Source organism: Sander lucioperca, chromosome 18 (assembly GCF_008315115.2).
Source record: "Sander lucioperca isolate FBNREF2018 chromosome 18, SLUC_FBN_1.2, whole genome shotgun sequence".
In the NCBI taxonomy this organism is placed as follows: Eukaryota; Metazoa; Chordata; class Actinopteri; order Perciformes; family Percidae; genus Sander; species Sander lucioperca.
The window spans coordinates 21903642-21916298 of record NC_050190.1 but is presented as its reverse complement, the minus strand read 5'-3'; the positions used below and the strand labels follow the sequence as shown (position 1 = coordinate 21916298).

Genomic DNA, 12657 nt, shown 5'->3' with positions numbered 1-12657 from the left:
CAGCTTCACACAGCATCTGTGACAACTAGTATGAGTGTGAACAACAGGAACAGAGGAAAAATGGATTTTAATTAAAGTGTATGACAAAAAAGGTAATGTGAGAGCTCATTGTCACCAAATAAATCAGAATCATGCAGGTGACGTGATTTATTTGAGAGGTGGGCATCATAAGCTGGTGCTGTGTGTGTGTGAGAGAGAGAAGACAGGTGAGCACTGTTAGTGGGTGTGTCTATGGCTGTTGTGCGCACACACACACGCACAAGCACACACACACACACACACACACACACACACACACACACACACACACACACACACACACACACACACACACACACACACACACACTCTCAGGTCTTATATAAACCCTGCTAAACCTGTTACTGCACATAACCTGTAACACACACTCCTTCACCTGACACTGTGTAAGTGGCTCTGGCTGCTACATATGAGGTTGTTAGTGTGTTTAAAGTGTAGCTACACTTTACCTGCGGGAGTATCTCTATCTCTGTTATTCACCTTTGGACCGTAAAAGTTTATTTGTGCGGGACGACTTGGACTTTATCCTGATTATTTCCTGTTCATGCTCGTACGCTGGATTGACTTCTCGCCTGCATCATTCCAAGGAAAAACAAGACTGCTTCATCTTTTTGAAGTACTTTACATCTCTGATTCATTCAGGAGATACTATCATTCCGACCTGACAAAGTGTCCAACGCTCCTGGTGGATTTTCTCTAAATTGGAGTTGGAAGTGTTACCTACAAAGTTTGTATTTGTTTGTGTGAGTGTTAGCAGCTCCTGGGGCGGCTGCATATTAGGGGCAAGATGATGGAAGATGTATCCATGATGATGGCGTATGATGCCCATGTTATGGACCAGATGAGCGAAGAGGAGATCCTGGCCTGTCTGGTGGAAGAAATAGGACCTACATTTACAGTAAGACTCACTTTTAGATCGCCACGACTAATATCAACAGCTGAACCACAATGATAGACTAACCATTAATAAAACCATTACATGGCTCTAGTAATACTGTAGTAACGTTACTGTATTCTAAAATTAAATCGTGGATTTGCCTGAATACACAAAAAATAACTAAATTTGTCTTTCATATTAATGCAATCCACCTACAAACTTGCAGATACAAAGCTTTTTTTTTTTGCATGTTAACTTATAAAGTATCGATAAAGTCACTATGAGAGTTAGACTGATCCAACAAAAAAAAAAAACCTCTGTGTATAATTCTTCCTACAGATACAATCCAGACCACACACTGTAACACAAAACACATTCCTCTGCATGACAGATATGGGATTCCAGATAGAAGGAAATTAATTCTGATCCTTTTAGATATTTGAGATATGGAAATTGTCAATTCAGGCTTCAAATAAATCCTCCCCTTCACTATTATTCATTTATGTTTCCTAAATGATCTGTTAAATGATCCCCCATGTGCTCAGCTCTGTCTTATCTACTTATCCCTATCTTGATCTCTTTTCGGGGGCCTGTTCTTGATTTGTCGCGCTCATAAAGCATCCGGCACCAGATCTGTTTGGAGGAGATAGCTTTCTTCAGCTCAGTCAAATGTGACATTACTGTATCACATTATCCTTGACTCTCTCTTTCCCCTCAGGTCCCAACAAACAAATCTGAACTGAGGGAAAGCCGGCTTCAAATAATGGATGAAGAAATATACATGGTCAGAAATCCTTCAGAAACAGATACATTTAAGTCACTCTACTGATCAACAAGCCTGTCTTTCAACCTTTAACTTGATCCCTGATAGATATGTCTGTGTTTTTGCAGAATGAGAACCGTCGACTGCAGCAGGCCAGTCTCCGTCTGGAGCAGGAGAACGACAGCCTTGCCCACAGACTGATCACCAGCAAGGTGGCCCTGAGGAATGCTCTGGACAAGGTACGGTTAGCTACAGGACTGACCTTCAGAAAAGGGATAAAACGGTTTATTTCAAAAATGCATAGTCACCTCCCAAAGGTTATCACTTAGCCTCTTGGGAGACGGCCAAACTCTAACCTTAATAAAAACTTTTTTTAGCATTAGAGTAGCAACTCAGTCTGCAGTTGTACATGAGCTCAAAATGTCAACTAGTCTCCAATAAACAGGCCAGCTGTACTATGCATGCTGTCATTTTATCTAAACCATACACTATGATTTAAGTTTATTTTTTTTCATGAAATGGCATGACAAAACCCTGAAATATTCTGGTGTAAAGATGATCAGATGGTGAAATGGTTGTTTCATTTTCATGTGTTTAAGTTTTTTAACTTTGTCACAAAAGCCTAGAGAAAAAAAAGGCAAGATGGACTAAAATATGTATTCATATTACACAATGATGTTAATTTCAACTGAGAGTATTTGCTGCTGACCAGAATAATGTGTGTTTGCAGGTGGAGGACAGAGTGGATGAACTCACCAAAGAGCTTTTTCAGACCAGACATCGACTGCAGGCTACAGAAGAGGAGAAGAGAGGGAAAGAGGAGGAAGCTGCAGTGGTACGATTCTTTACCTCACGGTCATTTTGGTTTGGATGTAATTGTTGACATGCATGAGTAAAGAATTTGTCTCTTCTTACAGTCGAAGGAAGTGTTTCGGAGAGAGTTGGAGAAGGCCGAGCAGGAAGTCAGAAGATCGTCGGGTATCATTGTGGACTACAAACAGGTAGAGAGGAGGAGGATGATGATGATGATGATGATGATGAATGATTGGAATCAATAAAATGAGACTGTTTGGAATTGGGAAATACTGTCTACTACATTACAGGAGCTATTAATAAAGAATGCAGTGTGCTGCCTAATGATGTTGATGCTCTTTCTTCTGGTCAGATCTGCTCTCAGCTGACAAACCGTCTGGAGAGGCAGCAGGCCGCCCACAGAGAAGAGTTAGATTCACTCAAGGTGAGAATAGCTCTTATCTTGTTGAGCTCTATTGTCATCCTGCCTACTTTTATCTCTTTAAATCGTTTTACAACCCTTTCTAAACATCTGCTTTACTTTCTCATTTGGGTTAATTTTACAGCAGATGTCAGTGGTTTTTCAAAGCTGGATGTCATATTTTCTCTTCACAATCTGCCTATTATTCTCATTCTCCACCTTTGTAGAGTGTAGCGAAGGCTTGCTCACGCTGTCGACACATCGTAGAATCAGATGAACCATCCGTCACAGCTGAGAAATCTCCAACAGCCGCAGAGATAGAAAGCCACGGGGAAGGTGAACCAGGCTGGGAAGAGGGCAACGAAGGTCCAAAAAAGGCAGAGCAGAAGAGAGACAACCAGGAGAAGGCGTCCCTCAAGGACCAGATCAGGGAGCTGGAACAGGAGTTGGCCAAGACCAAACTCCAGATGGTGGAGGCCAAGTGCAAGATCCAGGTCAGAGCAGACCATCAAACCATCACACAGCGCATTTGATTATATAAAAACTAATTTCGTCAATATAAGCATGCAACATCCAGGTCACATAGTCGCAGCTAATCATGCCTCATACACAGAGAACAAAATGTTTGTATTTTCTGGGAATATATTCATTGCCTAACCCTTAAACAAAAAACCTAATTTTAGAAAATATTGGCATTAGCATTGTTGTCAGAAAAGATAGTATTTCAACTGAGCATGTTTCCTTAATATCTGATGATGCATTGGGGTCATTTTTTGATTTATTACAGTAAATATATTACATATTGGACCTTTAATACTATTAGTAGGTACAGTATACTATTATTTTTCTTTAAGGAATTCTTTTTTGTTAAACTTTAAAAAAAAAAAAAAAAAATCAATACAATATTACAAGGATTTTTTTTAGAAAAATACAAGAACATAAACAGTATCATTGCACAGATAACATATTGAAAGTACCTTGTGACAAAGTAAAGTTCACATCTTCCTGCTGCCTTTCTCACATACGCCTGTTTCATCCTCGTACAGGAGCTGCAGCACCAGAAGGGAATCCTGGCAAACGATCTCCAGAAAGCAAAGAACAGCTGGATCAGCAAGGCCTTCACCTCCCTGCGGACCTCCAGCGGAGAGGGACTTCACAGTATTAGCATACCCAGAGATGGATCTCCCACAGTGGGCTGGAACCTCCACAGCGGCTCCCTCTCTGGATGGAGCGCAAAGAAGCTGTTGCGGCCTATCGGAGACAATCGATAAAATGTCTGATAGCTCGGACTGTGAGTGTGCAGATCACTTAAAAGTGTACACATCGGAAGGATCAGACCTCAGAGTATTAATTGACAATGTTATTATGTAGTCCATATTGTAGCTGCTATTTCTTGTTTCGGGCACTAGAGGACAGTCTAGAGTATAAAACAATCAGAGAAATGTACCTGAGAGCATACAGGTGCTGTCAGACAAGTACTCTTTTCTGTTCACCACTTTCCAACTAGTGTATCCATTGATAAGGGGATTTTTATATTTGTAAACCAAATCCATGCGTCATGTGTGTTTTTTCTATCATATATTATTATACTATACTCTTTGTACTTGTGCTGTATATATTGTGTCGTTGTTGGTAAACAATTTGAATACAATATTAAAGCAAGTATGACACAAGTTTTTGTGTATGACATAAGGAAACCTGACTCATCAACAGAAACAAAGCGGCCATTTTTGAAAGTTTTAAAAAAAATACACCACATTTGCTGTTCCTCTTTCATTTTGACGACGGCAGCTTTTAAAGTGCTGAACGGCTGCTGCTCAAACGCACAGACAAGAGTCAGCAACAGGCTGTAACACAGACTGTTATCTCTGAACTTTGGCGTACAGACCAAAACGGAAAGAAACCGAGCAAAGAACAAAGGAACAGTAGACAACAATAGAAAGTAGTCGATATCTTGCGCAAGTGAGGGTTCACTACAGTATTTACAAAGCTATTTAGACAAACTAAACTCGGGTAATAATTTCTCCTGCCTGAAGCGCTGATGGCTGCGATAGTTGGCAGTGTGTGGATCACTGCGACTCTCCTCATGTTTGTTCTTGGAGGCCAAGCATTGGACGTGCTGAGAGTGACTGCAACATCAAGGAGTAAGTACCAATCTAAGTGAAAATATGGAATCATGCTGTTGTTTTTAAGGCTTCATGTGTCCTGTCAGTGTGTTTATATTCATTCCTGGAAAGTGCTCTTTAATCAAATCATAATAATTTTATTGAAAAGCAATACATTTTCAAAAATGATGATAATCTGGCTGCGATGCTGCTATTACGCACTGAAAATCATACCTCTGTTTAGATGTTTTTCTGCCTGCCCTTAGTGCTTATAGAGTCATTTTCTAAGCCTTATATCCATTATTTTATGTTGTTATAGATATTTAAAATGATATTTAATTGATTTGATTTCATATTTAATTGATTTTGCCATTAAAGTGACAAATAAGGTTATGAAATTAAAACACAACCTTAAAGGTAGGTAAGACTTTCTGTCATATTTTCTGAAACTGACCCTATGTTCCAGTAGAACTACATGAAGCAGGTCATTTCCCTGTTCAGATGCACCAATCAGAGCCAGGGGTGTGTCTAACGGCGTGTCAACCACTGTTCATGCACATGCATTCATTCTCCCTTGTGGGGGGAGGGGCTTAGGAGACCGTTTGGGCTTTAGCAGAAAGTGGGGGAGGGACTGAGAAGTTGTCGATGTTCAAATTTTTTGGCTAAGTCCTGGATCTTCACAATCCTACCTACAGCACCTTTAACGTAGAAGCAAACGCATCATTTTAAAAAATATGTTATGCTCTGCTCATGTTGCACACGGTATGTGACTAAGTGTAATTTCTTCCCTCAGATCCTCCCTCCAGTCCCACAGTGCATTGCTGGTGTGCAAGCTACCCAAACGTGACTGTTTGCTCCTGGCCTGAACCCTCTCTATCCCCACCAACACACTACGTTGCCACCTACAGGTACATCTGACAAAGAAGACAGCTGTCCTCCTACTGTGCTGACCCAAACCACTGACACCTTTTAGTAAAACAGACTCCAGTCGTCAAGTGTCAACAAGGAGCTAATTTATCTGTGTTAATGTGTTTGTCAGTGAGAGACACAGACAGAAGGTCACCCAGCAGTGCCATCTCATCCAACCCGGCTCTTCATCCTCTGATTTGATCTCAGCATCGTCACCGTCATCTGAACAGGTACCAGCCTGATTTATCTTTGCAGCAAATAGACTGTATCTTTAGCAGAAGAGTATGGAGGATGGAAGCTGCCAAAAAGAAAAAAAATAACTAAATGACTCGATAAATAAATGAATATGCTATTAAATGTACCAAAACTAATATTACAAATAAATGTAGGCATGAATTAATAAAATAAAATAAAACATTTAAAAGTGAATTGAAATTATATACAAAATAATTAAATACATTTAATAAATACGTACATTATAAAATCAATACAAATTAATTAATTAATTAATTAATTAATGGAAAGGAAAAATAAATATGAAAATAAATAAATAGAGGCATTAATACAAATGTGAATAATTCAAGAAGCAAATTAAACGAGAATATCAATTTATGTTACATTTCATCAATTAATTAATTCCTACATTTATTTGTTATATTGTTGTCGGTACAGTTAATGGCATATTCATTTATTTATCGAGTCAGTTATTTAGTTTGATTTTGGCATCTTCCGTCCCATATTAGAGGGGGGTTTCAAAACACACTAAGTCTGATTTTAGCCTAAATGAAACCAAGCACACATCAATGAGTATAGTGAAGGTTATGATGTTGTTTTTTTATAATTCCCCCGTGGGGATTAATAAAAGTAACTCTTCAAAAGATGTTACTCACACACTCTATTCTCCATTTCCATACTGGTCACAGTGTATTAGGTTTTTGGAAAACCCCTTTTCATGTGTCTTGCTATACAGTAGCTGTAACAGAAACACACTCACAAGACACTTTCAAGTTTGTCTTGTGAGTCTGAGGTGAAAAGTATATCAGTAAGATGAGAGAACTTAACAGTGGTGTGCTTGGTTGCTAGCAATTATGCATTTATTGTGGTTGGAATTCTCCTCAGCATCCATCCTCTTTATCTAAGATCTACATTTAAATCTATCTACATCTATATTTCATTGTATCTTTTAAATGATATATATTAGCTAGAATCCCATATAATCCAGCATCTCTTTTTCTTTAGCTCTGGCACTGCCACCTGCCCAACCTGAAGCTTCTCACTAGTTACATCATCAATGTCACAGCAGTTTATTCTGGTGGAAGCAGCTCCCATCTATCAAGTTTCATGTTGGAGGATATAGGTGAAAATTGAAATGATAAATAACACAATCTAAAATTGAATAGAGAAAGTGATGTGTGCATAGTGTGATTGATAGTAATGTGTTGTGCATATTGTGAAGACATTTTTGTTTTTATTTATTCCTTCTCTCTGAAGTGAAACCAGATCCTCCCATAGACGTCCGGGTTTCCCCTCATGGTATCAGAAGCTTGTTGGTGGAATGGTCTCCTCCCCCTAGTTGGGCTAACCTGGACATCTTCCCCCTAAAATACCAGATACTGTACCAGTGCAAAAGCAGGGGCACTCCAAAGTCTGTCAATGTAAGAATAATCTTCATCATCAGCCCTAAAAACAGCAATGTGTTTCAAAAGCTCTACATTATTACACATACACAGATATCACATGAGGAAGTTCAAAATGACCTAAACTTTAGAAAGTCCCTTCATCAAGGGAAATCCTTCTTATTTCAACTACACTAAAATGTAATGGTTTTTTTTTCTTTGTATTTCTTTTTTTATCATTATCATTATCATCATCATCATTATCTGTTTTAAAAAAAATATTTATTTTTTTAAAACAGTTACTTTAAAGGCCCAGTGTGTAACGTGTTTTGTTGTTCATTATCAAAATCTGTGTTGCCCGTTCAAAAACTTTTTCATGAATATTTACCACCACCATCAATTCCAAGTATTCCTTTTGGCTTGAAATTTTACATTTGCATTTGCATGAACTGGGGTAGATGCTCCATATTCATGCACTGTCTTGAAACGGTAAGGGACATACAGGACATACTGCGCCTTTTGCGTTTTCGCTGTCACATGATAAACTCACAGGTGCTACTAATGCTGGTAAACGGGTATCGTATCTTCCCGGCCCCGGCAAGTTTGAAGAAGGAAACATGGAGGACCACACATATTCAAAATCCAAATTTCAGGAACAGGAGTCTTCTTCTTCGCCCAGAAAAAGAAAAAGGATATTGAAAAGAGCAAGAGACTGGCTTTTTGAAGCGTGAAGGCTACCGTAGCTGTAATACATACTTTGAACTGCGTGGTGCGAGAGAGTTGATAGAGCTATATGATCTCAACTTTAGATGGGAGAAATTCCCACACATTGGACCTTTAAAATGACAAATGTTGATTGGAACACAGTTTGTCTCCTCATTTAAATGATGCACTATGCTCCAGTGTTAAAGGATTAGTTTAGACATTAGACATTTTTGGAAATACACTACAAATGAAATACACACAAATACATTTTTGTGTTAATTAGTGAGCTTCAGAGAGGCTGATGGACAATTTTTTTTAACCTTTAAACAGAGCCAGGCTACATGTTTTCCCCTGTTTCCAGTCGTTGTGCTAGGCTAAGCTAGCCCACTCTCCAAGCTGTAGCATCATATTGAAACGACAGAGTGGTATCAATCTTTCATTCAAAAAAGTGAATAACTGCATTTCTCAAAATGTCAAACCATTCCTTTTAACCAATGTGTTAAAATAGAGTCTTTGTGTATTGTGTATTTTGAAACTCCAGATGTGAAATCAATATGGATGATTACAAAAAAATGTTCTCTTCTCCAGCTGGGTCCGTATGAGAGCACCAAGGTTGAACTGAAGGGGCTGACCCAAGGATCGAACTACGTGTTCCAGGTGTGTGCTAAGGAGCTGCTAGGTCTGGGCGAGTGCAGCGACTGGAGCAAACCTGTACAAATCACCATACCAAGAACAAAATCATAAAGACTCTCCCTTACTTCCTGTTTTATTTAACCCTCTCATTTCAAGCTAGCTTTAAGTAAAACTGAAAAACTGCTGACGGGTGGCATTGTTTAACTGCACAAGCAATGCAAGCAACAGTTATTGATATTTTGTTTTATTTATGAAGGAATAAATGGATAGTGTACAATCAGCATTTCCATTGAAAGTAGTATTATATTTTTTGTAATGCTGTTGGTTTGTGTTGGTTGAGTGGCGTGTCTGAAACCATACTGTAAGACATTGTGATTATTGGTCAAGGTGTCTGATTGTCTGATCTTTTTTTTTTTTTTATCAACAGTTTATGACCCCCCCTTTGACCTCTCTAAAGACACAATTTACCATATATGTATGTTGTACTATTCATTGTGTGGCAGCTCCACATTTGTGTGAAAAATTGAATAAAAACAAGTCATTTATATTGAATCTGCAGACCTGTCAGTCAACGACATCCACCACGAGTGGGGTGACAAACTCTGAGTGTCTGACACCCAGAGTGAAGGCCGGTGGTTTGGGGAGATGCACATGAAACTTCTCCGGGCTGTACGTGCCGGGGCCGGGGATAGCAGAGGAATAACTAGGCCTCTTAGTCCGTCTCTGCATGGAGAAGGAGGGCTGACGTTGGTGGTAAATGTCCGGGTTGGTGGTGTCGTATTTTGCTGGTCCAGGGCTCATGGAAAGGTCATTGGAGGGAGCTCCGATCTTCCTCCGGGCTGAGAAGCTGTAGCTGGCACTGGAGGGTTTATTGGGAACCTGGCAGCCCAGCAGATTAGGAAGACTGTAGCTGAAGGGAAAAAAAACACATGTATTAAAGCTGAGCCTCGGAGACTTTTCATTTCGGCAGCAGTATCTCTGACTTAAATGATAAGGCTGGCAACAGTCTGTTTCTCAATACCTTCCAAAATCCCTAGCTAAACTCATTCATTCCTACTTATCTTTAAAAACAACAAATATCACAAATACTTTCATTATTAAAGTGCTATATGTTATCCTAAAAAAGAAAAGCTAGGCACTGTTAGCAGACGTTGCTCAAAAAGGAGTTAATAGGGCATTTGTTGGGAACTAACACAAATACGCGCTTATGTGGTATTGACTCAAAATAAACTACAGTACCCATGCATGTTCGTCCTAATGAGGGAAAATGTCATCTCGTAGAGCTCTATCATTTAATGTCTCTGTACTGCTGTCTTCACCTGTTGGGTGCTGGTACAGCATCCACAGAGCGGTATCTTGTGCGAGAGCCCATGGTGTAGGATGGTGGTCTATGGTGACCATTGAGAGGGGGAGCCTTCTCTGGGCTGTAGGCCCCGGGCCCTGGAGTCTGGAACAGCACGTCTATGCACATGAATAGAAATTGGTTTGGAAAGTTTTCTTTTCTTTGTCTATATTACCTTTATTCATTTAAATAAAAGAAATCTCTGCACGCTTGCATGTGTGAACAGGTGTGTCAGAAGGAAGCACAACTTGAAAGTATTCTCTAATCCTCTTCTAATCTTTTGATATATATATATATATATATATGGAGCTGTTCTGAAGCTTGCCAATATACTAGATAAAGGTAGAGTGGACTGAAACAGCGTAAATAATGTGCAGCTGATAGTATCGCTCAAAGTCACACAATTTATTGTATGCATTCTGCTTATTTTGGTGACAATATGATAAGAAAACCTAATTCTGTATTCGTATTATGACGTGTTATTTTTGTCCACAAGGGTTTTTATCACCTTTGTTAGTCCCTGTGCGCCTTCCTCTGCCCAAAATGGAGAACGAGGGAGTTTCCATCCGGCCAAACCGGGTGACTTTGGCGTCAATGTGGTACCTTGGTCCTGGGCTGGAGTCCACAGAGACCACTATGGAACACAGGATGCACATGCAATCATCCGAAGACACCTTTAGACCTCATAAAATTAAGTAAACCAATTTCTGCATTAAAAAAAAGAGACATTGAGAATCCATGTGAGTAAAAACAGGGGCACTGTAGACCAATATATCAGAAAAACGTGTGTGACAGATTGTACACATAATCGATTATAGCCTACTGATGTTACTTGTTGATTTTCCGCTTGCTGCTTTTTTTTGTTTCTGTCTGTTGTCTGCTGTGTTCAAACTATGCTACAGTCAGGAAGTGTCTTTTTTAAGCGCGAATACAATGAAAAGGGGAGTTCATATATGTCTGACTGCTTGAATTTGTTGATGAAAACCATGTGTAGCAATATATAATAATATTGAGGAAGTGACGCATCGTGATGCATCGTGATATCGAATCGATTGGAATCGTTGACAGGATAACCGTAATCGAATTGAATTGTGGGACCAGTGAAGATTCACACCCCTATTGTACACATGAATACATAGCAACTCACTTGCACTGCTCATGCGGCTGTGAAAGGAGTATGCAGGGCTGTTGGACTTGGTGAAGTCATGGTTGATGTATCCAACTGTAGGGGGCAGAGCGTAGCGTCCAGGGCCCGGGCCTGATGATGGGAGAGTAAGAGGAGGATGGTGATGAAAATGGTGCAACAGATTCAGTTCCGTGCAGCATTATGACACACCCACCGCTCTTTGGCTCAGGCTGTATTGTCTCTGATGGTTTCCATATGGAGCTCTTTCTCTTATTTTCTATGGTTATGCATTTTAACGTTCTTCCTATGCATGTTTGGCAATGGATTCTAAACAAAGTAGACACCTCAAACAAGTATGGAGCAATGGCTGTATAATGCTGCGAGAGATTTCTTAGCAAAAACCAGCTTAGCTATAATAAAGTCCATGTGGATACACACACACACACACACACACACATACACACACACACACACACACACACACACACACACACACACACAGGCCATAGTCTTCTTAAACTGACCTCTTTCTCTAGCAGAGATTATCGGCCGTTTCTTCGCCGCCTCCTGCATACTCTGTCGGCCTCTTTCTTCCTTCTTCTACTTTGTCCCCTTCTCTTCCTCTTTGGGTCCTCTGTCACCTGAGACACATCCTTTTTGTGTGTGACTCTCTCCAGGTGATCCACGGCCGCCTGGGCTGAATTATCCATGACTGTGAGGTGAAAGAAACCCTATCTTGACCGAGGTCCTGGTTACACCCCAACCTGCTCTCCACCTCCTTTTCCCCAAGGTCCCCTTAGGACAAAAGGTTTTTACCACCAGGGCCAAAACGTTGACTCTCTCAAGGCTAAAAAGAGGAGAAACAGTGATTGTCTAAGACACATCTTCAAAAGTAAAGAACATATAAATTCAGAGTTAAGGTGCTTTATTTAGTCTTAAAGCACTGCAACAATAACATGTCAGCAACATGTAATGTAGTTAATTTGTCATCCTATTCCGAGGCATTAGATTACTTAAACTGACCCTCAATGTGTGTGGTGAATCCTCTCAACTGCACTGTGTTTGCTGTAACTAATAGCATCTCAGTGCACATGCTATTAAAATTGAAAGGGCCTGCACTAATCTTCTATTGCAGGTGGCTATTTGACAAGCTCAACATTGCTGTAATGAAAACCACGGACTGGTGAGTATTAAGTTCTGGACAGCATTTTGTTACTCAGTAAATATATTTTAGATCAGTTATGATTCGTTGCCTGCCAACTGGTAAATTTAGTAAGGTGATGTAACAGCGTGCCAAATGACTTCTTCCAGGAAGGAGTATAAACAGAA

At 39.9% G+C, this 12657-nt stretch overlaps 3 protein-coding genes across 3 annotated transcripts; 2 read left to right on the top strand and 1 right to left on the bottom strand.

Moving 5' to 3' along the window:
* The first annotated feature begins 326 nt into the window (after positions 1–326).
* Positions 327–4565, top strand: LOC116057722 (rab GTPase-activating protein 1-like). The gene is made up of 8 exons (XM_031310309.2): positions 327–937; positions 1635–1700; positions 1808–1918; positions 2410–2514; positions 2597–2680; positions 2845–2916; positions 3120–3386; positions 3939–4565. The coding sequence occupies exons 1-8, from the start codon at positions 827–829 to the stop codon at positions 4161–4163; spliced, it is 1041 nt and encodes a 346-aa protein (XP_031166169.1). The 5' UTR covers positions 327–826; the 3' UTR covers positions 4164–4565.
* Positions 4566–4672: 107 nt separating this feature from the next.
* Positions 4673–9405, top strand: ebi3 (Epstein-Barr virus induced 3). The gene is made up of 6 exons (XM_031310313.2): positions 4673–5036; positions 5791–5905; positions 6037–6136; positions 7146–7263; positions 7398–7561; positions 8816–9405. Exons 1-6 carry the CDS (start codon positions 4934–4936, stop codon positions 8969–8971), a joined length of 756 nt encoding a protein of 251 aa, XP_031166173.1. The 5' UTR covers positions 4673–4933; the 3' UTR covers positions 8972–9405.
* Positions 9406–9409: 4 nt separating this feature from the next.
* odf3l2a (outer dense fiber of sperm tails 3-like 2a) lies at positions 9410–12038 on the bottom strand. Its single transcript, XM_035994947.1, has 5 exons — positions 11933–12038; positions 11350–11460; positions 10711–10836; positions 10180–10321; positions 9410–9770 (listed from the first exon to the last, which is right to left on the bottom strand). Exons 1-5 carry the CDS (start codon positions 12036–12038, stop codon positions 9425–9427), a joined length of 831 nt encoding a protein of 276 aa, XP_035850840.1. The 3' UTR covers positions 9410–9424.
* Between the last annotated feature and the right edge of the window lie 619 nt (positions 12039–12657).